At 48.1% G+C, this 25,898-nt stretch overlaps 1 protein-coding gene across 5 annotated transcripts in view; it reads left to right on the plus strand.

The window, feature by feature from the left end:
* utrn (utrophin) overlaps positions 1-16,223 on the plus strand; it is a 125,430-nt gene extending 109,207 nt beyond the window's left edge. For 4 of the 5 annotated variants that reach the window (XM_084699246.1, XM_084699248.1, XM_084699247.1 and 1 more), the window contains 9 exons: positions 3,352-3,390; positions 3,850-3,915; positions 4,726-4,791; positions 10,508-10,669; positions 11,315-11,540; positions 12,517-12,592; positions 12,709-12,792; positions 13,644-13,669; positions 14,752-16,223. In XM_084699246.1, the coding sequence (XP_084555372.1) occupies positions 3,352-3,390; positions 3,850-3,915; positions 4,726-4,791; positions 10,508-10,669; positions 11,315-11,540; positions 12,517-12,592; positions 12,709-12,792; positions 13,644-13,669; positions 14,752-14,760 (754 nt within the window). In that variant the 3' untranslated portion in view covers positions 14,761-16,223. The remainder of the gene's footprint in view (positions 1-3,351; positions 3,391-3,849; positions 3,916-4,725; positions 4,792-10,507; positions 10,670-11,314; positions 11,541-12,516; positions 12,593-12,708; positions 12,793-13,643; positions 13,670-14,751) is intronic. The other variant, XM_084699249.1, reaches the window with a different exon arrangement.
* Positions 16,224-25,898: the final 9,675 nt, after the last annotated feature.

Here is a 25,898-nt window from a genome sequence, read left to right on the forward strand (position 1 = left end):
GATGTGTCTCTCTCCTGTGTGTTCCTCCCTCTAGCTCTATCTCTCTCTATCTCATTCTCCATCTCGCTCGCTCTGTCTCTTTTATAGCTTGTATTTCTCCGAGGCTGTATTTTAAAACGTTTCCTTTTTTTTTTTTACGATGTCTGGCATTGTCACTTGGCATCTCTCGCTCTCCTTTTCTCTCACCTTCTCTATCTATTCTGCAGTGTTCATTTGTTCCTTTCATTGTTCAGTCCAATCAGACATTACAACAAACCCATTATAACCTAACCCTGAAGGACACAGACACACACCGTGCGCGCGCACACACACGCACACACACAGTCCTGAGGTGTACAGTACCTACTCAGACAGACATGCTTTGCTTTCTTCTCATCAACTCCCCGTCTCCACCTTCACTGTACTTCCTTTCCCCCCCAACACTCTCTCCTTCTCTTAGCCTTGAGAAATGGCTCCCGTGGTTCCTGTCTGCCTGACAAATGCCCCTTAAAAGGTGGAGGAATGGAGGCAAATCGCGGAAGGATCCTTTAGAACTTGGCAAACGGAAATGGCAACTGAGAAAGATGACCATTCCACAGCATTCATTTCCCTCCGCTCTCTCATTCCTCGCGCTCCATCTCGTTCTTTCTTTTCATCTCTCTTTTTTTCATAATCTCTCTCGTTCTCTCTCTCTCCTACCGTGTGAAAGTGGAGAAACAGCACAGGCAGTTTAATGCGAGGGTACGGCCGTGAGTCAGCGCTTTCGACGCCACTATTTATTTCCTCTCTTTCTCTCCCTCTCTTTCGCCTACATTCAATGTCAAGCAGTCACAACTCACAAGGGGATGAGTCATTTCTCACATTTAAGGCTGAGTACTTCAATATCGAGATCATCTGTTGTCCATCCATCCCCTGTTGACGTTCCCCAGTCTTCCCTCTTTTCCCCTCGCTCTCCGCTTCCCTCTGTTCTGTCTACCCCGAGGAGAGCAGCAAGTTTCTCAGCTCCAGATATTTCAGACTATGGGGGGGCGCCGTCTGCTCCCCCTCTAGGCCCTGTCGTGTGTCTGTCTCTTCTGGAACAGACGTTCTGATGAGTTGGACTCTGCTGCAGAACCAGTTTAAACTCCAGAGGTTCTAATCTAACCTTCTGCATCTGCTCACCCAGTTTGAGCTCGTCTCTCCCCGCCTCTCCCTTTCTCTGTGCACGACAGCATAGAGGCGGGCAAAGGTTGCTGGGGCACACAGGTGTTCCCTGCTTCTCGAGACCTCCACAATAGCGTTTCCATGTGAGAAATATCCATGCTGCCCTGACAGAAGACCCCTCTTGTATTTCACTCGCTGTGACCCGTGCTACCAAATCAAAGGACTGTTCGCTGATGGCGTTTCATTTGCTGTCATCCCGTTCCCTCTCAGCACCACTCTGAAGGTATGTATGGACTGGAAAAGGTCAGACGTTGGCATCCAGACAGCACATCCAGTCCATGCTGTAGTCAGCCCATCTTTGACCTGCAGACAGTCTGGCTAAGTGTTTTGAAGGGACATTTGAGCACAGCCCTGCATTGCTTCTGAAACTTGGTTGGGGTGCTACACACACACACACACACACACACATACACAGTGCTCTATACTGTAAGCTAAGGCGTACTGAATGTTTTCTTCATAGTAGTAGAGCAGAAAGGGCTGAGTTGCTTAGTAATAGTTTTGCTGGAAAAAACACTCATTCGCATAAATATAAACAACACAAATAGAACTTATTAGGAAGATTATTATCATATTTTGTGGAGGATACTTAGATGAGATGTTTGAGTTTTTTCCCAGACTGTCAGTAGGGTTGGTGGTCTGAAGTGATTCTGTAAGTCAGCCCAGTGGAAGAGGAGGAGACACTGTCAGCTATACTAATCCTGAATCTGCTCTTTATTACACGTACAAGAACATTTATCAGAAACAAGCTGCTAGGCCCAAGGTCTCTTTCTCTCTTTCTTCTTTCTCTGCCCCACCCACTCTCTCGCACTCTTCTCTCCATCTTCATCTTTGTCACAAGAGTGAACACAAACCAAGGTTATAACAGCCGACAGCTGAGATGGAGGCGGGTTGCAGGCATCAGAGGAGACTACCTTCTCATAGCTGAGAATATCAGCTTCTCACATCAGAGAACCTGCAGAACTCCTCGCTCCTCCTCTCTTTTTCCTCCATCTCCTGTTCTCTCTTGCTCTTCTTTCCCACCCTCTCTCTTTCTTCTTCTCTCTCTCTCTCTCTCTCTCTCTCGCTCTCTCGCTCTCTCTCTCTCTCTCTCTCTCTCTCTCTCTCTCTCTCTCTCTCTCTCTCTCTCTCTCTCTCTCTCTCTCTTTTGCTCTCGCTCTCTCTCTCTCTTCCCAGAATTCTCCTCCTGGCTAGAGACCCGTCTCCGGTGCTTGTGGGAGCAAGACCCACCCACGATGCAACACTTCTCATTTGAGAAACGAGTGGCTTTCATCAGCGCCCCCAAAAAAACAAAAACACAAAAAAGGGCTCCAAACCTTCCTCCTCTTCCTCCGTGTTCGCTACGAGGGATCTAACCTTCCTGCATCGACGCAGTCGTCCCACCCTCCTCCTCTTCATTCACTGAAGAACAAGATGTTTGATTTGTCTTCCCCGCGTCTATATTTAGCATCATCTCTCCACTAGATTAAGTGGCCTGTGTTCAGCGCACCGACAGAGGGGCTATCAGATGTTTGCTGTCCACATGATTGGAAATAGATTTTGATTGGATGGCAGCAAATGGAGTGCACATGTGAGGAAAAGACAGAGATTGGATTCAGCCCCTTGATCTCCCCTGGTAATAGCTTTAAAATGGCAAAGAGCATGCCTCCTAGGATAGTGGTGAATAATGACCCGTAATCGGCATGGAAACTTGAAAAGAAAATTTTCCGACTGATACAAGCCTGGAGCGACAGTCTTTTAAGTGACTCACTACAAGTCGTTAACAGTGCCTGAATTACTCAATTACTGTAATTGGAAAAGTAATTGGAGTAATTGAAGGGTTAGTTGGAGAACTCTATTGATCTCCTGGCGGTGTTCCAGTGTTTTCACGTCGCCCTTCGCTTTTTTAACTCCTGTACACACTCTGAGTTAGTAAAAAAACTGAATGGATTCGCTCCACTATTGATTCAAATCTAAAGGGATGTTTTATCAATGAAAGGTGTGTCATGACACATTCTACAGCCCCCAACTTCACCTCACAAGCTGCTGCAGGATGGACCCCCCCCTTCCCCCCGCCTTCACAGGCCCCTCCACCTGTTGTCTACTTGGTGCAGACCCCTACTCTGCGACATGATCCTAAACTGTGTTGCTCTGTGGCACCTCCCTCCCTCCTTCCCTCCCTTTCTCTTGCAGTCCCGTCACTCTCATCAGCATGTGTCCGGAGCAGTATGAGTGAGTATCCCTCCCTCCCTCCCCCCACATCCCTTTCCGTACGAACCCCCCTCACCCTGCATCCAAACCTCCCCCACACCCCTTCCCCCTGCACCATCCCTCCGCGTAGACTAGACCAGCCTTACTGCATGCTGCCTGAGATGCCTGCCCGATCAACAAACCGAACAAACGAACGATCGAAAACAAACCAACTGTTTGCCAGCCCCTTCTCCTCCTCCTCCTCACAGAATCGACCCCCCTCTTCACTGCATCCTCCCCCTTCACCCCCCCCCCCCCCCCCCGTCCTCCTAACATCCTTTCATCCGACCAGCAGCATTAACTCCGCACCAGCCACCTAGATCTGCCAGAACCATCTTTTTTTTCTCCAAACCTTCTGTATCGTGGTAAAGCTGTGGTTGTTGAGTGGTTGTGTTGCTGTCATCTCATGGCTCCTTCATCTCCACCCATCCCCTCCCCCAGGCTGCCCCAGCCCTCCCAGCTCTCCCATGATGACACTCACTCCAGGATAGAGCAGTATGCCTGCAGGTAGGCCAAGGCACACACACACACACACACTCCTTCGCATGGAGAAACACCAACACCCGTGAGAGCACATCCAGTCCCACTCCCACACCCTGGTCTAGCCTGGTATCCCCCCTCGTGGCAGGGGGATGTCCATGTTGTGCTGGGGTGTAATCTCCTCTCTCATTATGCTAGCCTCTACACACACACACCCTCTGATCTGTCTCCACAATCTCATTACCATGCTGCTTTGTGTCGCCCCCGCTGCCCCGTAATCCACCATGTTCCCCTTTAGACACACACGCAACGGCGCGCACACACGGCATGCCGAAACAGACACAGGAACACACACACGCAGAGACGAACACACGCAGTTGCAGACATACACACACGCGGACACACAAACACACAGACATGCCGACCCAGACGTTCTCCTGTGAGGTTCTATTGGAGAAGGTGAGCATGGTTCTGAAGCTGCCATCCTCATCATGCACAGTGTAAACCCATAACAGCATGGCATAACAGAGCTGCTCCCAGAGCAGGACTGGGTTGGTCTGTCTGCTGGGCTAGACCACAGCACAGGTGGGTTCCCCCGGGCCCCGACTTTCACCTAGCTCTGTGACCACAGGGGAAACTCGGGACCCTTGATTTGCAAGATGAGTTTGAAAAAAGGGGTCTTCAGTTCAGCTCGTCGCATTAGTCAGTGCGTTACATCAGTGGAGTTGCATTCATTTGCATGCTAATGTGCGGTTGATTGCTTTTATCTTTTTTTAGTTCCATGTGAGTAATGTTTCTGTGCGTGTGCGTGTGTGTGTGTTTGTGTTTGTGTATCAGGTTGGCCCAGATGGAACGTTCCAATGGCTCTCTCCCTACAGATAGCAGCTCAGCTACAGGGAGCATGTAAGTAGCCAGCTACACTACATTTCCCCAGTACACCCAGTACATTTCCTCATCCAGCTGACTACAAGTCCCACTCCAAAACCAGCTTGCACCAGGCCTCTGACACCTATTTCCCTGTTGAGCACCCCCTGTGCTGAGAGAGAGAGAGAGAGAGAGAGAGGGAGAGGGAGAGGGAGAGGGAGAGGGAGAGGGAGAGGGAGAGGGAGGGAGAGAGAGAGAGAGAGAGAGAGAGAGAGAGAGAGAGGGAGAGAGAGAGAGAGTGAGAGTTGTGTGTGAAGCTTCTGTGTGTGTCTGAGGGTTAACAGAGTGTGTGTGAAGGGTAAAGAGAATGTGTTGTATAGAAGAATACTTGAGGAGTCTGAAGGGAAGGGCTTGGTCCTCTTCACAGCAGAGATTCTAATCGATGGAATGAGTTCTCGGAGCTCAGACCTTTTTGGAGGTCAAACACGCATACACACACAGCACAACACATACACACAGCACAACACACACTTTCTGTCTGTCCATCTTCCTCCTCCGCCACATACACACATGCACTTCGATATCCTTTGTCCACCCACAGATAAGGTGATTTTTCTATCTCTGATAAGAGACTGCATAAAAATCCAAGCCTTGTCAGATATCTCCTAGATTTCCACCTGCTTGTATGTTAAGACACTAATAACCTTCTGTACTGTATCTTTGTGTGTGTGTGTGTGTGTGTGTGTGTGTGGTATGTATGGGTGTTGTACGCGTGTGTATGGGTAGGTGCGTGTGTGCCTGCGCCCCACAGCACAAATGGGACTTGGAAGCAGTTTTTAGCTGAATCTCATTGCCAAGAATTCTCCCACACACAAAGAGGCATCTGGGCAATATTGAAATAGCAAGACAAGTAGAGGGAGGGAGGGAGGGAGGGAGGGAGGGAGGGAGGGAGGGAGGGAGGGAGGGAGGGAGGGAGGGAGGGAGGGAGGGAGGGAGGGAGGGAGGGAGGGAGGGAGGGAGGGAGGGAGGGAGGGAGGGAGGGAGGGAGGGAGGGAGGGAGGGAGGGAGGGAGGGAGGGAGGGAGGGAGGGAGGGAGGGAGGGAGGGGAACACAGAAGAGAGGAGGATAGAAGGCCATTGGTATTTTGGGTAGGTTGATAGAAGTTCCAGTTGGTTCATCCGTGTGTACGTGTGTCGGTACTTATAGTATGTGTATGTGTGCGTGAGGATGTGTGGATGTGTGCGTGTGACTGCTCCCACATCTTCCTCCAGCCTCATCCTCTCCTCCAAAAAGCACAATTTTAGAGCAGGCAGAGGCAGCTTTGAACCATGACAATCGTCACTCTGCTCTCCTCTTAGCTGTCCCCCTCCCTCAGCCCTCCATACATGGACGGACAGATGGACGGAAAATAGGAAACAGAGAGAGAGAGAGATGGAGAGAGATGGAGAGAGAGAGAGAGAGAGACAGAGAGAGAGAGAGACAGAGAGACAGAGAGACAGAGAGACAGAGAGGTGGACGAGTGTTGTGCAGTCTGAAGTGCCAGACTGCAGTCTGGCTCTTCTGGCTCTGCATTTCCTTCACCTCTTGTTTACGCGACGTTGTTTCCTCCTCCCTCAGGGTGGCAGCGACATTCTAGACTGTAAAAGCCCTAACAACCAACCACATTGGCAGTTTCCTCCATTAGCTGTGTTTTGTTCCGTTCTGACCTGAGCTTAGCGACGAAGCCTTCACCTCACCTTGTCCACCCCCAGGCCGACTGTGGGGGATGACGAGGTGATGATGATGATGACGGTGGTGGTTATGCTGAGGAAGGATAATGGCGTGGTTGTCAGGTGGGGAGCAGAGCTCTGGAGGAAAGGCAAAGTGCACCATTTTAGTCTGCTTACTGAGGCACGTTTAACCACTTTAACTCTGTGGGATTGCCATTACTCCACACATCATTCTTTTATACTGCTCTACAAACCTTATTTCAAACGTATCTTATGGTAGGCTGGCATCCCACATGCTGATGGTGAACAATGCCAAAATACCAGTCGTGTATCAGAATATATCAGTCCTGTATTGGTCCTATACCAGTCCTGTATGTGTCAATAGCAGTCATTGATCAATACCAGTCTGTATCTGTTTCTGTCAGTCCTGTATCAGTGAAACAGTCTATATCAGTCCTGTATCCGTTTATATCAGTCTTGTATCAGTCCAATGCCAGTGCTATATCAGCCCTGCAGCAAATCTGTCCTATATCCTCACCCCACTGCAAAATGTAGCAGCAGATAGACTATTTCTCAACACTGTGTAACTGCCAACAGGCAGACAGTTGGTGACACTGTCGCTGAAGACAAACTCCTTAAACATCCTAAATCCCTGGTTAAGCTGATCTGAGAGAGTCCTTGCCGCCCCCCAAATCTAATCAGGGGTGTTGTTCCTGTGGGCTGCTGGAGTGTCAGGCTCGACGCCGGGCGGGGCGGAGCGGAGCGGAGCGGAGCGCTCCCCCTCCCCGTGTCTGCTTAGCGCTCGTTGTTTCATCTTGGTAAGAGTCATCTCCAATTCTGTCCCACTTACTTTTGATCTCTGGGACTGCTATGTCTATATACTTCCCGGCCTGGATTTTAGTGTTTCGTACACACAACCTCTCACACACACACACACACACACAAACTGCATGTAGACACACAGGGAATAGAGATGGACAGAGATAGGGAGAGAGCAAATAAGGGCTGTGTGCATGCAGGATTGTGTTTGAGAAAGAAGCCTTCATTAGGAAACACAGGACCTCCTGTTGTGTCTCGGTGGAGATAGAGCTCCGCGTTGGCATCGGTCCTTTTCCTGAACCGTTTGGAATCTTCACTTCTCACTTCCACTATTTTTGGTTCTCAATTTCCCTCTCATTCATATTGTCCGTCCCTTTCCCTCCCTCCTCCTTCTCCCACTGTCCCTCCCTCCTCCTCGCTATATTGCACGGCTGTAGCATAATCACCATCTAACTTGGGGATAAAGCAGCCAGATTAAACTCCAACCTCTGCTCGGCTTCACAGAGAAGCACAAACACCAGGAAACATCTGAGGCTGCACGTTCCCTTTCCGATGCAGCAAATCTCCCCCAAACTGCCCTTGCCTCCCCCCACCGCCCCCTGCTCCTTTAAAACACAGAGAAACACCCCCTCCTCTCCCCCAGGTGTCCACAGTAGCGGTCCCTTCAAGGAATGGGGGTTTGAAATCTCATCTGAAGAACAGAATGAAAGAGTGGGGTGTTCTCTCTCTTCCCTTGCCCCGTCGGGGGCTGACTGACGGCTGTGTGGTGTCCTAGGAGATGAGGCCTCAGTCTGCACTCACGCCAGGAAAATTCCCTTCCTACCTCCCTATCTGCCTCCCTCTCTCCCTCCTGACTGCTCGCTCCCTACCTCTCTCCCTCCGTACCTGTCCTTGTTTCACCCTACCTCAATCCTCCCATTCCCCACACTCTCATAGTCCTCTACACTGAAAATACTGTTCCTCCCTTCCACCCTTCCACCCACCCTCCCTCCCTCCCTCCCTCCCTCTTTATTTCATTCTCTCTCTCTCTCTCTCTCTCTCTCTCTCTATCTCTTTCACCCTCTCTTTTTCTACCTCAAATCTGTCGATTCAAATCATGGTGCTGGCCCCCTCCTCCCCTCCCCCCCTGGATTCTGGATCGGGGCTGCTGCATGTAAACCTGTCGCCGGGCGGAGCTCTGCTCCGGTCTCCTGCCAGGCTCATGTGTCATTATCTATGTCTCAGCCAATCCCGCGTGGCTCGTGTCCTGAGACCCAACTGAGATTGATAGATTCTCGGAAAAGGGAGATAGGGCCTGTGTGTGTGTGTGTGCGTGTATGCTTGCGTATGTGTTAGAACAGACTTGATTGTGTGTGTGCGAGCCTGCCTGCGTGCGTGTGTGGGTGTGGACGTGCGTGCGTGCGCGTGAACAGGAATGGAAGCATCGATCACGGTTTGCAGAGAGAGGAACAGGAGGAGAGCGGAATGAGAAAGAGAGGTCTTATTGGAAGAAGACAACGCATACAAAGAACGGACGACAACGTGGGGGGGGGGGTGCTGAGAGCGTGGGACGTTTTCCAATTACAAGTTTTTCTGTTTTCCCCCACACACACACACACACACACACACAGACACACACACACTAACACACAGACACACAGGGCAGGGTCGCACCCAGTTTGAATCTCACCACAACACTGCACCCCTCAGCACCCGAATCTGAAGGACCCCCCCCCCCCCCCTCCAACTCGTCCTTGTCATTAGAGGCCGCTTGAAGACCCGACACGGCAGCTGAGTGTGTCTCGCTCTCTCCTGTGTGAGTGGAGTGAGCGATGCTTACTCATCTACCTCCATGAATGTGCTCCTTTAGCTTCCTTCATATGGACAAGGGTGTCCTCGCACTCTCGACTTAAGCCATCCTTCATACAGATTTGTGTGTCCTCCTCGCTCACAGAAGTGTGTGCGTGCACATATGCGTTGGTTTGAGCACTTGCATACGGTACGTGTGTGTGTGCTTGAACGTGTAATTGTGTGTGTGGTCTGTGTGTTGGCTGCGTTATAGTGCTGCTGGTTGTCTTTCAACAAAGAAGATCCCAGTCTGGAGCCTGATCATCCAGGTGGTGTTAGCTTACCTCAGCCATGCTAGCCAAGGACGCTAGCGGTGCTAGTCGCTCCAAGCTCAGGCTAATGACTGCTGTTAGCCTGTGACTGCCCCAGTTTGGCCTAGTCGCAAGAGATAGAACCCAGTGCTCCGCTTTCCAAACTCACAGACGCCTGGCACTGACACTGCCAATACCTGTGTGTATGTGTATGTGTGTGTGTGCGTGTGTGTGTGTGCGTGCGATAGTTTAGCTCCTGTCAGTGGGGCTCAGTGTGTGTTTCAAAGTGGAGGTGACAGCTGGGATTTAGGGAGACCTGCCACCCCCTGTCAGATCATGTAGATATGACACACACACACTCACTTCCCATCCTATTTTCGTTCCCATATGCACCACCCACTCCTCATCACCCCCCCCCCCCTCCTCTCCCCCTCTCTATTTCTCTCTCCATCTGGGAACCCTCCCCCTCTCCACCCCCCCCCCCCCCCTCCACCTCCCCCCCTCCCTCGTCTCATCTGCCTCTCCCTCCTGGCTCGGAGCTGTTATCTGATGGCGGAGTGACAGTTCAGGGTAGCACAGTGGGGCTGCTGTTCTCTGTCTACCAGTTCTGCTGTGAGGGCGCTGCTACGGCGCCACACTCCCCAGCAGACCTCCCCCTGCTCTCCTCGCTCTGTCACCCCATCCCTGCCTGGTGCAGGGAAGGGTCTGGAGGTTCAATATAGTATACCGTGATGTCTACGAACGGAGAAAAAAAACTGTCCGCTTGTTTACCTTCTACCTACGTTCTGAAAGCTGCAGGCGAAGAGAGAACACAATTGGTCGACATGATGCCGCTGTACTGGGATGAGGGTTCGCTGCAATTCGCTGAATCGAAGGGACGTGTTGATGTTCCAGTGCAGCCACGGTGGCACTTTGATTGTGGTTTATTGTTGTCCTTTTCTTCCCCCCCTCCCCTTCTTTCCTCCCCTCCTCCTCCCCTCTCCCCCTCCCCTTCTCTCCTCCCCTCCTCCTCCCCTCTCCCCCTCCCCTCCCCTCCTCCCCTCTTCTTCTCCCCTCCCCCCCACTCCCCCCTCTCCACCTCCCTTCCCCTCTTCCCTTCCCCTCTTCCCCTCTTCCCCTCCCGTCCCCTCCCCTCCCCTCCTCCCCCAGGGATGACGAGCATGCCCTGATCCTGCAGTACTGCCAGACCCTAGGGGGCGGGAGCTCCCCCTGCAGCCAGCCCCAGAGCCCCGCCCAGATCCTGCAGGCCGTGGAGAGGGAGGAGCGAGGCGAGCTGGAGCGAATCATAGCCCGCCTGGAGGAGGAACAGAGGTATGGGATTCGCCGGTGGAGATGTCTGTATGCTCACCTCGGATAACCCCCGGCATCCACAACAAACACACATACACTCAAATATTTCACTGTGTTGCTGACTGGCTCCTCAACTTGCTAGATGGCCAACCTTTTCGATCTCTTATTCACTCTCACACACACACACACACACTCTCTTCTGTCTCACACCTGCCCCCTCTCAGAGCAGGGCGGGGTAGCGTGAGGCGGCAGTCGGTTATTCCGGAAGCTTCCCCAGGCCTTGTCTCCATCACAGACAGATTTACTCCCCAGTCCCCCTGGCCTGTCTTACAGCCCTGAAATAAACCTATAAACGCTGTCTCCGGTCCTCCGGGGCGGCTGTGCAGGAGCTTCACACTGGGCTGGAGGCAGATAAGGACAGGCCAGGACCTCCCTCTGTGCGGGGCGAGAGGCTTTAGATAGCAGGCTGAGAAAGGAGAGGCCAGAGAGAGAGGGAGGGGGAGGAGGAGGAGAGGGGGGGGGGGATTGAGCTACATGGGCAAAGAGAGCTTAAGGAAGCACATGTGTGCACGTGTTGGTTCTATCCTAAAGATGCTTTACTGTAAATCTGAGCACGTGTGCCCGCTACTCACCCCTGCAACTCACCCCACCCCACCCCACCCCCAGGACCCTGCAGAGGGAGTACGAGCAGCTGAAGGAGCAGCACGCCCAGCGGGGGCCGCCGGGGGGGGGGCCCTGGGACCCCGAGGGGCCCGAGGAGGCGGACCTGCTGGCCGAGGCCAAGCTGCTGAGGCAGCACAAGGGCCGTCTGGAGGCGCGCATGCACATCCTGGAGGAACACAACAAGCAGCTGGAGTCTCAGCTCTACCGCCTCAGGCAGCTGCTGCATCAGGTACACGCACACACCAATACAACATGTGTGCGTGCACACACAACCATACTGTACTGTACTGTATATCCTGCTTAAATGCGTATTATAAATAAATATACATTTAAACACACGCATAAATGAAGATTCAGGGGAGGGGAGGGGAGGGGAGGGGAGGGGAGGGGAGGGGAGGGGAGGGGAGGGGAGGGGAGGGGAGGGGAGGGGAGGGGAGGGGAGGGGAGGGGAGGGGAGGGGAGGGGAGATTGCAGACATAGATTTGTTTGTCTCTGGAGGAGCTGAAGGGGATGTGACTGATGTGACTGGAAATGTCACTGGACATATGGTGTCCTGCAGATCTCTCAGCAGTGTGTGTGTGTGTGTGTGCGCATATTTTTCTTAGCCTAATTTGACACTTCACCCAGTTTTCAAACCGTTTCCTATCAGAAAACCCCCAAAACACACAGACATCCTGTCATTAGTTTATCCCATATGATGGTTCTGTCTGCTCCAGTAAATGCAGATGAACCCGGTGTCAGACACTAATTGGGACGTGTTTACAGACACATGTTCTGTGCAAACCCAGATCTCGACCTGACACACATCCCAGCTTCCAGCACGCTCCTCCATGACTCCCAACCTCTCCCTGCTGCCTCAACACTTGTTAGTTTGTAGTCGTCCAAACAGAAGCAAGCCAGTGATTGATGAATAATGATGAGTTATGGCTTCATGTTTTAATAATGCTGCATTCTGCTCCACCTTCCCTCTCTCTCTGTCTCTCTCTATGTCTCTCTCTCTCTCTGTCTCTCTGTCTCTCTCTCTCTCTCTCTGTCTCTCTCTCTCTCTCTCTCTCTCTCTCTCTCTCTCTCTCTCTCTCTCTCTCTCTCTCTCTCTCTCTCTCTCTCTCTCTCTCTCTCTCTCTCTCTCTCTCTCTCTCTCTCTCTCTCTCTCTCTAATTCTCTCTCTCTAATTCTCTCTCTCTAATTCTCTGTCTCTCTCTCAGCCTGAGTTAGAGTCCAGGGTGAACGGAGTGTCGTCCCCCAGCATGCAGGATCGAGGGCCTCGACCCGAACACACAGGTAAGTCACACACACATATCACACACACACACACACACTGTACAGTACAATATACTACTCATGAAATGTGTATCTAGACCCATAACCTTATTGTGTGTGTGTGTGTGTGTGTCCAGAGGAGTTGCTGGACCCTCACAGTAGCAGCTCTGACCTAGCAGACATCATGGATCAGATCAACAACACCTTCCCTGCATGTAGTCGTAAGTCCACCGTTCCCTCCCACACACCTCTCCTCTCAACCTCTTTTCTTTCCAGCCTTTTCTCTACCCTTTTGGTTTCTGCTAGCCTTTCCTTTTTTGATATCTTTCTCTCAACAACGCTGTCTTTCTCACCCAGCTCTGTGGGTGCACGTGTGCATGAGGGTTTTGCGTGTCCGTGACTTTTAGCAGTGTTTCTTTTCTGCAGACGTTCCCCTATGGTTTTGTTTTAACTAGTCTTTGTACGTTCAGTCATAAGTCACATCTCTGGAATAGTAAACAAATCCTGTCCTCCCCACTTCCTGGTTGTGATGTGTTATTGATGATGGGGGTTAGGCACAGTGTGTTTCCTCGATCAAGGACAGAAGAAAGCATAAACAACGCGTTGGTGACTGTGATCCTTGGTTCAGAGTAGGAGAGGAACAACGTATGAAGCACACACACAGATTATATTTGAAGATCTGTTACACCAAGTCACTTTTCAAGTTCAGAACAAACTTTTGGCCTTCCTTTGTGTCGTGGCCCTGGCAGCATCGACGGAGAAAGTACCTCAAGGGGGACTTTGATGAAAATAATAAGAAAGTTTGAGTTGCAAATTCTCAGTGTCTTGCTCAGTCTTGAATTAGTGTTTGGATTTTGGGGGGGTCGAAAGTCTATCTGGAGTTTAGTTAAAAATCCATTCTAATCTTGCAGATGCTACAGGGCTATTGACACTAGATTACTGTTTACCTCACCAACAGCACCTTCTGAGGAACTTTTAGCTCTCTTCAAAAAAATAAGCTTTGATACAATGAAAGCCTGTGAGGTATGTATGAAATTGTGTTTTCCCCAAACTTTTTTTTCTCTTTTTACAGCCTCAAGTCTCCCTTCAAGACCACAGGTGAGAGAAGCTTCTGTCCAAATGAGCAGTTATTTAGCACACACACACACGTACACACACACACACATACACACAGAGAAAACCACTTCGCCATTAAAGGTTGTCAGAGGGCTAAGGGAACTCGAGTTTCTTCTCACCACTTCCACTGAGATAGTCCTGCAGTCTGAGGAAACAAGATATTGACTGGCTCTTCGTGCAATTCTTATTTACACCAATCTCCCTCCATCTCTGGCTTTCTCTCTTTTGTCTCTGTCTCGCTCTCACTCTTTTATCTTTAGCTTGTGTCCTCTCGACAGAAATGCATTTATGCAACAGTTACATGGTTTATTTTGTTATGACCATTTTGGCTGCTACCAGGCACCTGATTTTACACTTCAATTCCTTTTCTCCTTTGACATCCATAATGGTGTTGATATCCCAAAAAAGATTTAATTAAACTCAGGTCATTTCTGTATTCATGCTCTGTTAAAAGGCACCCTGTGTTCAACACAGAGGAGAAATATGCTTAGAACGACTGTTACCATCTTCCTTCTCCCTTATTTAAGTACCCATTCATCCCTCTCTTCTTATCTAACTCCATTAAATTCAGTTATTGTCCTGTTTTTATGCCAACACTGGGTTGAATGGATTCAGATCCTTCTCTTCCCAGGCTCTTTTTCTTTGAGAAAAAATTGCGGTCACAAAAAGCTCTTTGACAGAATCCTCAGTGACCACCTGCACCCTATCTCACCGCCCCTGTCTAAACTGGTCTAAACTGGTTGTGACGGCCGTGAGGAACTGCAGTCACCGTGCCAACCTACCCTGATTACTTCATGAAAATGTTTCGATATTTCCAGGCTAATATTTCTGGATCAACTCTGAGATCAATGGCACTCGCCGACAGGAAGTACTTTGAGAGCAGCCCACCTGAAACTAGCAGAGCAATGATTGTTGTTAGTCAGCCATATGTATGGCTTTGGAAAGATCATTTGTGTCATTACTGCAACCCCCTGAACCTTAATTTGTGTAAACAAGAGTGAGTGTGTGCTGTAATGAGTACTGGATTTTTAGAGTGTGTGTGCATTTTTTTTCATGTCTTTCAGGTTTTGTGAGGACATTCACTGTAGAACAGCGTTAGGTGTGTGTATTGGGAAAGATAACGACATTCCCAAATGCAGCTTGCTCTGTCTCAACCTTCATTGTACTCCTGGAGGACATCGTGTTGCCCCCCTTCCCCCAGGGAGAAACCACCCCCTAAAACCCAAAGACACAGGACCACAGGACCACAGAACTTTACTACTTATCTCCACCACATTGTCGTCTTGTACTATGCAAACTGTACATTTTATGAAGTATAGATTGTTTAAAGTCGATTAAACATTTGTCAGTGATTTGTATGAATATGCCGATAATTATGGGGTTAGGGGGCTTTCTATAACTAAATATGCTTATTTTGAGGAGGGGAGGGGGATTGGGTTTGTTTTGTGTATTTAGTTCTACGTTCACCTGGAATCGAACTGTTACATTTGTGTCATTGTTCTGCTATCCTTTGCTTTAATCCTGCAAGTGCGGTCATTTCCAGTATCATGTTTATACTGTACTGTATCACGCTCTGATTTTGGAAACCGGGGTCGTCATGTAACTACTGGTAAAACCAGTAGCGTAAATTATCTTTTTGAAAATAGGCTTTGTGTTTCCCTCAAAGCAGCATTATTGACATATCTTTGGTTTTGTTTTCTGCATGCTCTTTGTCAGGTTCCCCTTTAAAACGTTGGTGTGATTCTGTCGGTGTTGTTCAAGCCGATCGCGACTATGTGACGTAAAGCTAACCCCTCCTGTGCCTATACAGTTGTCATTCCAAGTGTGATTCTGATTTAGTGTCAGATAAATTTATATAGGAGAGACGATGGAGCAAGAAAGAGAAATTTAAGAAATTGAACTTTAAATTGTTCAGTCGGGTTTGAAAGAGACCCATACAGTAGTCATCATGTAGAGTAGTTTTATAAAAATCAGTTAAGAAATCTGAAGAAAGCCATGATTGCCTTGCTACCTCAGTCTCATAAACACCTTTAATATGCGTGGTCTGTAACCCTTTCTGTTTAATTGGACTGTATCCATGAGTAAGACAGGTCAAGCCCATGTTCTTAGCACACCCTTCTTATCCATCACACACTGCAGTAAGGAGATACCAAGTCAAAAAGCAGACAAAATAAACTAGTTTGTTTGTTCCTGTCCCACCATCAGCTCTGTGGCGTCTTGACGTAGTCTCTGCTGAGTGTGTTGTTACACTGCATCTGTGTTGGTTCCCTCACCGAGCGCCAGCCACTGGTCTCTCGCTCTCAGAGTTCTGCGTTGTGTTTCGTGCTATGCTATCCTGTAAGACTTGTTCGTTTTGACACTATCATACCCATATCCAACTATGTCCCTGGACTGACGATGATGATGATGATGATGATGAAGAACTGTACCATTACAGTACTGTGTTGTCTCTGCTGAGGTAGGTATTATAGATTTACCACACTACATGTAATATGGCTAAATATGTTTTATTCTGAATAAACATTTTATAACAAGAGTTCTTAGTCGTATTGAGTAAGATTCATATAAAATATGCACATTAAATCATGTTATAAACAGTACAAATGACCCAGCAGCAGGAATTACACCCTCTTAAAACCCTCTTCCCAGAGCACACATCCATAACTGTTATGACGGAAATGGGCCTTGTTACGCGTGAAACCTGCCACGTTGCACAGACCCAACTTTGATCATTATTATTTATCAAAGGAATTGATTGGCCCAGCATGAGGGGGTGTCATTATCATATGTTACTGCTGGCAGAGCCACTGAGTGGAAACTGAGGATTTGAAGGGTAAAAATTAATTAGCTAGAAACCCAGCTTCCTTTCATACCTCACTGTTAATACACTCTTACAAATTGTGTATTCCACAAGAGGTATATTACTCACTTTCAGCCCTGTTCATTCATCATTCCACTTCCCTAAAAAGAGTATGTGATGTCCAATTAATTTGGTTGGAGGGAAGACTTGTCTTGGTCAGTGCATAATTCGTCAGCTGGTTGGCTACACAAGTGTGGGCTAAGATAACAGCATATCATGCATGGCTTGATGCAGTGTTTCACCAATGTACACATATTTGTATCCTTGTCAAATAATATAACATTTCATCTGGGGACCGGCTTTGTTCCACTGCCAAAGCTCTCCTGTCTGAATACACAAAGCCTCATTGTATGGGGATCTTTTTTGCTCTTTGGCTCACGTGGAAAATAACTCCTTCTACTTTAAGGCCTCCTTCCTCCATTCCCATCCTTCCTTCCCCAACGCTGTGGTGACAATGCATGCTAGGAGATGTGAATTTTCACTCACCCGTTCCCTAAGAAGGAAAGGAGAGGGTTGAGGGAGGGAGGGGATGTATTTTAAGAACACTCCTCGGCCTAGTCTCTTGATCATTTCCTTAATCCATTTGTAGTACAGCCAGCACGCATCCCAGAGTCACTAATTAGTTTAAGTAGTACAGCTAGACTTTTGCATGCTGGACAAGTTTGCTGTTAATACTATTCCCAGTGCTCTGTGGCCAACGTTCCCCTCTGCACTTCAATAATGCATCAGCAGCCTGCATGGGAGTTTACCAGAAGTGGAGCCAGGGATGGATGTTTAGATATCTGAGACACGGCTCACATAAACCCAGAGGTTTCATTCCTCCCAAGGGGTCTGAATTAGTCTATCCCTCCCTCTTCTATCTATACCCTGGAAATCACTTCATTGGTAGAGAGAAATTATGGAATTAATAAGACATGAGCCTATGGCCGTAATTGAGGTTCTTGCTCAACCTACGCTGTGACATAATGAAGATTGGATATTTTGTTGATACATGCATTATGATGAAGTGGGACGGTACAGTCAATGCATATTGATTTTCAAACCAACTTTTTTGTGTTAATTATCTCACAGAATGTGTTTTTGAGGGAATGGGGCAATGGGGAGGTGGGGGTACAGAGGAAATGGCAACAAAGCAAAGGTTTCAAAGATTACCTAGAATAATTTCAACAGTGCTGCATAGTCATCGTTATGGAAGCAATGATAATCTTGGAAAATGTCCCAATGTGTTCTAGTTCTTTAATCTGCCATGGACCTATCTTGGCAGGTAGATCAAAGAGAAGCCTGCATCATCCTCTCAAACTGGGCAAAAACCTCCATTGGGCATCCAAACAATAAAACCCCATCTAATTCGACTGTTATCCTCCCCCTGAAGTATCACAATCTGCTGCCTGTAATTGTCTTTGTTCCCAATGAAAACAAAAGCAGAGCCTTCCTCACATCATCTCCCAGAATCCCCCAGCATGTCCTCCCACGGGCAACTGTGAAGTGTCTGCTAGTTGCTGGGGAACCGGGAGAAGGGATTGGACAAGAAGGGTGTCCGCTGGCGCCGTTTGTGTATTTCATTCCACGTGGTTAGCGAGGCTGGCGTGTCGGGTATGTTCTCCGCTCGTCTCCTTTGATCTGTTGCCTGGCAGCGGTTTTGGTGGTGGTGATGGGGAGGGAGAATGGGGGGAGGGGGGGGTCGGTTCCGGCAAAGCCCATCTGGGATGGTCTGGCCTGCTGCCTCTTGGGGAGGACAGAAACCAGATGCTGGAGAGGAAAGGTTGGACAACAGAACCACAGGACTGCCATGGGCTGGAAATAAGGAGAACGGGGACTGGGGGGGGGGGGGGTGAGAGGATCAGTATCAAGTTTGGAGGGGTGTACATCCTGGAGGCGTAAAGTTGCAGAAACATAGACAGTTTCATTTATTCTGCTAATAAACATTGACATTTAAAGTACTTAAATGTGGCTGCGGCCTCATTGACCCTTTCCATTGCTAAAGTGCTCTGTATTGCTGATAGGGTGAATATGCTGACTTTATGCAGTTGGCTAAGACTTACTAACATCAGCTGCACCATTAGCGTTCTTGTTGATGTCGCATGTGGAGGGCTCAGGGCTGTGCTGGGAGAGAGCTACCCTGAAGACTAGACTCCCTGGCTGCCACGGTTTGTCCTAGCTGGCGTCAGCTGGTTTTCCTGAGGGTCTTAAATAACAGAAGATGGGGAAACAGCGAAAGAGAGAGAGAAACCAGGACACCTTTTCTCCAGATAAAGCACATTCCTTCCCTTTATTAGCACACTGCCTCTAATATGACAGAGTGCAGGAGGAGCGTGCCAGGCTGACACTCTCATGCTATTCATTAATCAAGCCCTCTCTTTCTCTCATTCACTCGCTTCCTCATTTACTTAAGGCTCGTTCAGTGATTTTCACTCTGGTTCTGTCACACTATATCTCTCTCGCTCTCGTTCTCCCTACTCTCGCCCTGCCTGTGGCCTCAGTTTTGCACCCTGAGGAAGCCATTAACGCCCGATGATCATCTTCACATGGATCATGGCCATTCACACTTCCAACTGATGGGGTTGATGGTGATGGAACACTATTTCCTAAGAGATTTTCCTTGAGGGTACAGGTTGGTTGAGGTGCAGTTCTGTGGGTGTGTGTGAAGCCCTCTGTGACATTGCTTGCAAGAAGGGCTACACCAATACAATTGGATTTGATTCGTCGCCTTCTCCATGATCGTGATCTTGGACGTAATCGTCTCTATCATCGTCATCATCGCTCTCCCTCTGTCTCTCTCAGACACACACACACGCACACACACAGCCATACTGCCACAACAGATCTATGGAGTTTTCTCTCAGTGTTTAGTTCTGGCCCCGCCCCTCTCCTGTATGTCACGCTTCTCCTGACATCAACTGCTCAGGCTCAGGTCTAATGAGGGTAGACAAATAGAAATCTGTGTTTGTGTGTGTGTGTGTGTCATGACATATCCACAAGGGTTGGGGTGTGTGTAGTCAATACCATTTTCCAGGCATTACAGCATGGCCCGTTAGCTACGGTCTGGTTACCCATATTGAAGCGTCCTGCCACATTACCCATCACCCAACACCCACATCAGTGTTATTGAATCCCCAAATCTAATCAGGGATTGATGATAGAATAGGGTTATGATTGGAACTAGATACATCCATTGTGCTGCAATTTTTTTGTGCGCAATAAGTATACCTACCAAAAATAGATCTAAAATGTCTTTGTCAGTATTAAAGTGAGGAAAGGCTGGCAGGTTTTATTTGATCAAGTATCACTTTGACAAAAACGAAACAAACCAAAAGCACTGGAGCATCGGTATTGTATAACAACCTCCATAATTAGAACGGTTTCACCCAGGAAGGAAAATCCATTGCTGATCAGTCTGGGCTGGCAGACTATTCAGCTCTCTCACGTGGCTGTCTGTGTCCTGAGGGGCTCGGGAATGACAGACGCCGTCGAAACGTGACGTCTCCTCGCTAAGCTCGCGTTCGTCCCTGGAATGCATATTGTTTTGGACAGACGTTACTAATAAGGATACACAGAGCTCAGCCAGGGCTTAGTGTGGCATATCAGAGAGCTGCAGGGAGACAGGAGAGCTGTCATAGAGACAGAGGAGCAGGCAGGAGCTGGGAGACTCAGCCGCGAGGGGACTGGGGGGGAGACAGTCGTCAGGAAAGAGAGTAAGTGGGTGATGGGAAACGTCATCCCACGGAGAGATATGTGGACAATTCTCCCAGATGGGGAGATGGGGTCCATTCTCCAGGGGAAGGTCAGTCTCTCTTTCTTTGTTTGCGGTAGTGGGATCACTTGAATTTAGTTGATCAAGAGAGCTGGAAGAGGGAAGGTGAAAAGAAAAATAACTGGATAATTAGAAGGGGGATGGGGGAGGGGTTTGTGCTGCTTGTCTGTGTGTGTGTGTTTGTGTGTGTGTGCGTGCGTGGGGGGGGGGGTGCTGCAGAGAAAAGGGTGGGGTCCCATTATTCCACAATTATGTGCATCAAGCTTTGTTTTGATAGGCCTGAAGAAAGCAATTTGTCATCCGCTCTTCGTATGGTGAAATTCTGTTGTGATCAAGATATGCATCCTCTGACGAAGACAACTGAACCAATCCTCTACATGGCTATCCATCATCATCACTCTGCTCATCATTCTACTGAATCCTGCATGCATCCTGTCAGCCTCCTGTCACTTATCAACTGATCCCACCGTGCATTGTCATATACTCTCACTTTCATACACTTCAATTTATCTACCCTGAGCCGCTGTAGTCTCTCTTTCCACCTCTCCCCCCCCCCTCTCTCTCTCTCTCTCTCTCTCTCTCTCTCTCTCTCTCTCTCTCTCCTTCTCTCTCTCTGTCGCTAACCCTCTTTAACTCTTTCTCTCCCACCCAGTAATAAGGTTAATGACCTGTGCGTGTGTGTGGTTTTTATGCAGAACTAATACTCCCACGACTCTCTTCGTCCTGTCTTCTCTTGACTCTCTCAAGGAGCTGTAATTCCATTATCCTTCCTCTGATATCTCTCTGATTCCTTTTGTTTGCATTCAAAGGAGGGAGAGAAGGAATGAAGCAGGGGGCGTTAACTACACAGCAAATGTCAGAGTTGACGTCTGAGGATCCTAAATTTACTATTTTTCTGTTCCATTATTCATCTGCAAAACCCTTGCCAGGAAAGAAGGATGCCCCACTTGTCTTTTCTCCCGCCCCTCTCTCCAGACAGAATTGAGGGGACCAGAAATACCAACACACGGTCAAGTATTTTCATTCATTGGGTTGTGCTGGTCCCTCAGTGCATTGTGAGGAAGGGCAGTTGAAACTGTTCTGTACATGTTTAGAAGAACCCCTACAAAAGGATTCTAATGGACCCAAAATTGGCTTTAAGAGTTTTTCAACGGTTACAAATGGCTGTAAATAGCACTCCTTTGTAGAAGTGTGAAGAGCTGCAGTCAGGAAGGTTTCCCATTGACTTAAAGAGACGTGATTCCTTTTTTGAAGTCCTCCAGTGAACAATGCTGGATCAGAGACTCGGTCGCTCCCATCTGCAGCCAGCAAAACCGCTTACTGCTGAGTCATGCTAAAGTGCCAAAGTGGAGCACAACTAAATATAACAATCCCCTGTTCACTGTCACTGCCAGATAGTTTCTGCATTTGTTTAGGTCTGAGTGTGTGTGTGTGTGTGTGTGTGTTTGTGTGTGTGTGTGTGTGTGTGTGTGTGTGTGAGATAGAGAAAGAGAGACTGACTGGTAATGAACAAATGCATGAGCACGGTTGTGTGCGTGGTGTGCTAATGTTTGTTAAGCTGCTGCTTCTCCCGTTTTGGAATGAAGTGGCGCCCTGCAGTGTCTTGTAACTGACTCTCCCTCCCCCTGTCTGTCTGTCTGCCTGTCTGTCTGTTTGTCCGTCTCTCTCCTCTCTCTCCCCCTGTCTGTCTGTCTCATCCTGTCTGTCTTTCACTCTTCTCTCTCTTTGTCTGTCTCTCTGTCTCTTTTGATGAAGAAAGTGTTTTGTCCGTCTCTTCATAAACGGAGTGACTAAGTTCAGTTGAGTTCTGGATTTCAATAAGTATTATCAATCTGCAGATTGGGAGAGAAAACCGGACCTCTGACCATAAATGACAACACAACACCAGGCTTAGGTCTCAATCATGTCTCTCTCAGCCCTGAAGGCTGGAGGACCATCTTTTATAGGGCACAAGAATGTAAACATAGATAGTGACAGTCAGGCAGTAATGACGTTACAACAGTCTCAGAGGAAAAGATTCACAGCTCCCAACACATGACCACTCAGCCTAGAGAGTTCATAGTTGGAGCTCTCCTTGTAGCCATAACAAGGAACATTTAGCCAGCACTTTCTCCTGACCCCGAACATCTATTAACCCTGACACATAGACACAATCTACTCTTATTAATAGCAAGCTTACATGAGAACATACTAACTAGTATCCAATGACTAGTTCTATTGATTAGTGAATAATGTAAGCACACAGGAAATCGCAATTTCTTCCACACTTTCTCTCCCTTTATAGTTCTCCTTCTCTCACAAACATTCTCTCAATACCCCTCTCTCTGGATTCCAGCATGGACTTGAAGCCAGTCAGATATTGTTTGATACTAACCTCTCGCTGTGGTCCAGCCCCCCATCATACTCAGGGAGGTTTAGACATGACATTCAGGAACAGGGTGTATGCATTGCTCTGTACACATATCTATGGAACTGTGAATGGAACCTCAAGATAAAGCCATGATCTACTCTTACATTTTTTATCATCTAGTCACCTAGATATGAAAAATAATTTTAGACTTAAGCTATTTCTCCGGGGTGAAGTCTGAGACTCCAGTAAGGAGCTAATAAAACATGATTAAGGTTTTTAATTCTAATTTCATTGCATAATGAAGCAGACCGAAGTCTAAATGAACATAAAGGTTAATCTACTGTTCAATATCAGGAAGGTCAGTGAGTGTACACTGTACTGCACTGATTATGCTCATTTATATGTAAGTGTCTGGAGTTTGGTTACCGGTACATGAAAAGTGTGCAATGAAGTGACACTAATGGACCTGTTAGATGTATACATTAACAATGGCTGTGTATAAAATATGAATCAATGTACATAAATACCAATTAACATTTAAGATGCATCAACCTCTGTACACTTTAACACAAGGTGTACCGCTTTCAGATTAGCACTCAATAATAAGTTGTAATATATAATAACTTGCATATTCTATTTAGCTTGACTTGACTGAGACAATGAGTGTGTAGGTGTCCGAGTGTGTGATTCTGCTTGCGTGTATCTGTGTGTGGAAGACAGAACGACTCATTTCCAAGACTTCATCCTAATTACCATCCGGCTTTTGTGCTTCCGTGCCACCATACGGTAGCTGCTGTTGAATTAGCATGAGCCAGGGGAGTCTAACTGGGAAGCACCCCAGCAATCTCCTAATGGTCCGTATCCATCCACAACTTCTCTCTCTCTCTCTGCTGTTCTCCCGTTCCCTCTCTCCAGTTCACCCTCTCTCTCCCCCCCTTTGTATCTGCACTTTTAAGACATGTGTCTCTCTTGCCAACAATGAGACACACTCTTTCTCCATTCCTGGGCTCGTAAAATGCCAGGTATATTGAGAGGCACTTCCTTTATATTTGTCAGCGGAGACGGCCGTGTTGTTTACTCTGATTGCAACTGAGGAGAGCTACGGTCTGATGGTGGGCTATGATTAATGGACTTGCACTAGTGCCAGATTACTGTAGACTGTGTCCTGTTGGAAGGGAGGAGAGAAAGGGAGGCGGTTGAGAGAGAGAGGGAACGAGAAAAGGGGAAGTCATTTGGATCCTCGTGTCTGGTTTGAAACCAAATGACCTAACTGCTCTGACTGACAAGTTTGAGCATTTTTGTTGCAGACAATGCAGCTGAATTACAAAATTAGGTGCAGATGATTGCCAGCTTTTGCTTGAGTATTTAGGGTGAAAGAGTTTGAGGTACCAACTGATTTATTCATCACAGGGAGAATTATCCGAAGCTAAAACCCTGCTTTGGTGACACCATTGTGGTGACACCATTGTGTCAGTCACTCCTTCACTTTGTGACACCAATCAGAGCGTGAGATTCAACCAGACATCACCAAGACAAGGGGATTTCTACGTGCAAATGAAATCAATGAACCATTATGTGATCTCTGTTCCTCACAATGATTTAGTGACAACTGTGTGATTTGTGTGACCTCGATACAACAACTAGGTCCTCCTGTTTCTCCCATTGTCAAGGACACAACAGATTCCATTATTTGACCAATCATAATGTACAGCATTACCCCTGTAATCTAAATACCTCTCATCAAATCCCAAGGCGTTGTTAATGCTGTTGTGCTCTGAATAGCTGATCCCCCTCCACAAACCCACCTGTATGTGCCAGTGTAAAGAGAACAGTTGTTATTGATTCCCAGTAATCCGGAAGGATTATCCCTCTCTGACTCCACATAAACCATTGTTTACAAAGGACAACACAATCAATGGGAGGGCACTTTTATTTCAGTCTGGCTAACAAGCTAACACGGATTTGTGCTAATCCAGCCAATGACAGAAACACAGTCAGGGCAGGTTGCCACAGTCACACCTGCTTGTGGGATGTGTCTTGGCGAGGTTCTGTCTGTTTGACCCGGTCCTGTTGTCTTGTGGGTATGTTTAGTATTCTGGACAGTGTTCTCCAAATCCCGGGCTGGGCCAAGATAGAACGGCTTATTTCTCTCCAAACAACGGAAACAGAACGGACCAAGACTGGCCAAGCCCACTGAGACCCAGACAGACGTGCACACAGACAATCAAGCATTCACATGGGCACACACACAGTCAAATATTCACATGGGCACACACATACACACGCATTCAATTGATTCAATTGATTCACGTGGGCACACGCGTGCACATATTTGCCAAATTCTTTAGAATTCTTATGCTTTCCCAGGTGAGTCCAACCCATTTTCCTCCAGAATGTCAGTCCATCCCTCTGCTTGCATGTGTGTCTGTGTTCATAAAGAGAGACTTCGGTTCCTCCATGCACCACCCAGTCTCCCTCCCATGGCTGTGTGCTCCACTATTTGTGTTTTCCAAGCGCTTGTGTTCCCAGAGACAGGCAGTGGGGAGGGAGCGAGCTGCTGTTTCTCAGTCTCCTCCAGGACCAGCGCTCATGCTAATGTGATGGGACCCGGCTTGCCAGACTCCCATTCTGACTGGGAAAGATGAATGGATGGTGCACGCTCTGTCTCTCTCTCTCTCTCTCTCTCTCTCTCTCTCTCTCTCTCTCTCTCTCTCTCTCTCTCTCTCTCTCTCTCTCTCTCTCTGTCTCTCTCTCTCTCTCTCTCTCTCTCTCTCTCTGTCTCTCTCTCTCTCTCTCTCACTCTCTCGCTTTCTCTCTCGCAGAGAGATGTCTGTGAGCTAATGAGTTGTTGTTGAGGTATGTGTGTGTGTGTGTGTGTGTGCCCTCAAGCGAGTGAGAGAGGCAGTGTGTGTGTGTGTGTGTGTGAATGTGCATATTAGTGTTTGTGGGTGTGATGGTTTGTGCTTTAGAATGATGGGTGAGTGAGGGGACTGGAGAACAGTCCTCTCTCCCAAAGATTTCTGTCTGGAAAAGGATTCTGCTTGTTTATGCGGGGGCAGTCAATAACCAAGGTCAAATTTGTTTTAATCATAAAATAAAATAAATAATGCAGGTGATGATATACAGTAATCCTCTCTAAAAACAGCCTTCCAAAAGCAAAGGTCAGAGCAGTCATCAAAAGTGCCAAACTGTTCACCAAGTGGCAGCTCTGTATAACGAGAAGCACTTTTAAGAGTCCCAGAGACCAGGA

The sequence above is a fragment of the Hypomesus nipponensis genome, chromosome 6, assembly GCF_054491055.1.
Source record: "Hypomesus nipponensis isolate SF chromosome 6, ASM5449105v1, whole genome shotgun sequence".
Taxonomy (NCBI): domain Eukaryota; kingdom Metazoa; phylum Chordata; class Actinopteri; order Osmeriformes; family Osmeridae; genus Hypomesus; species Hypomesus nipponensis.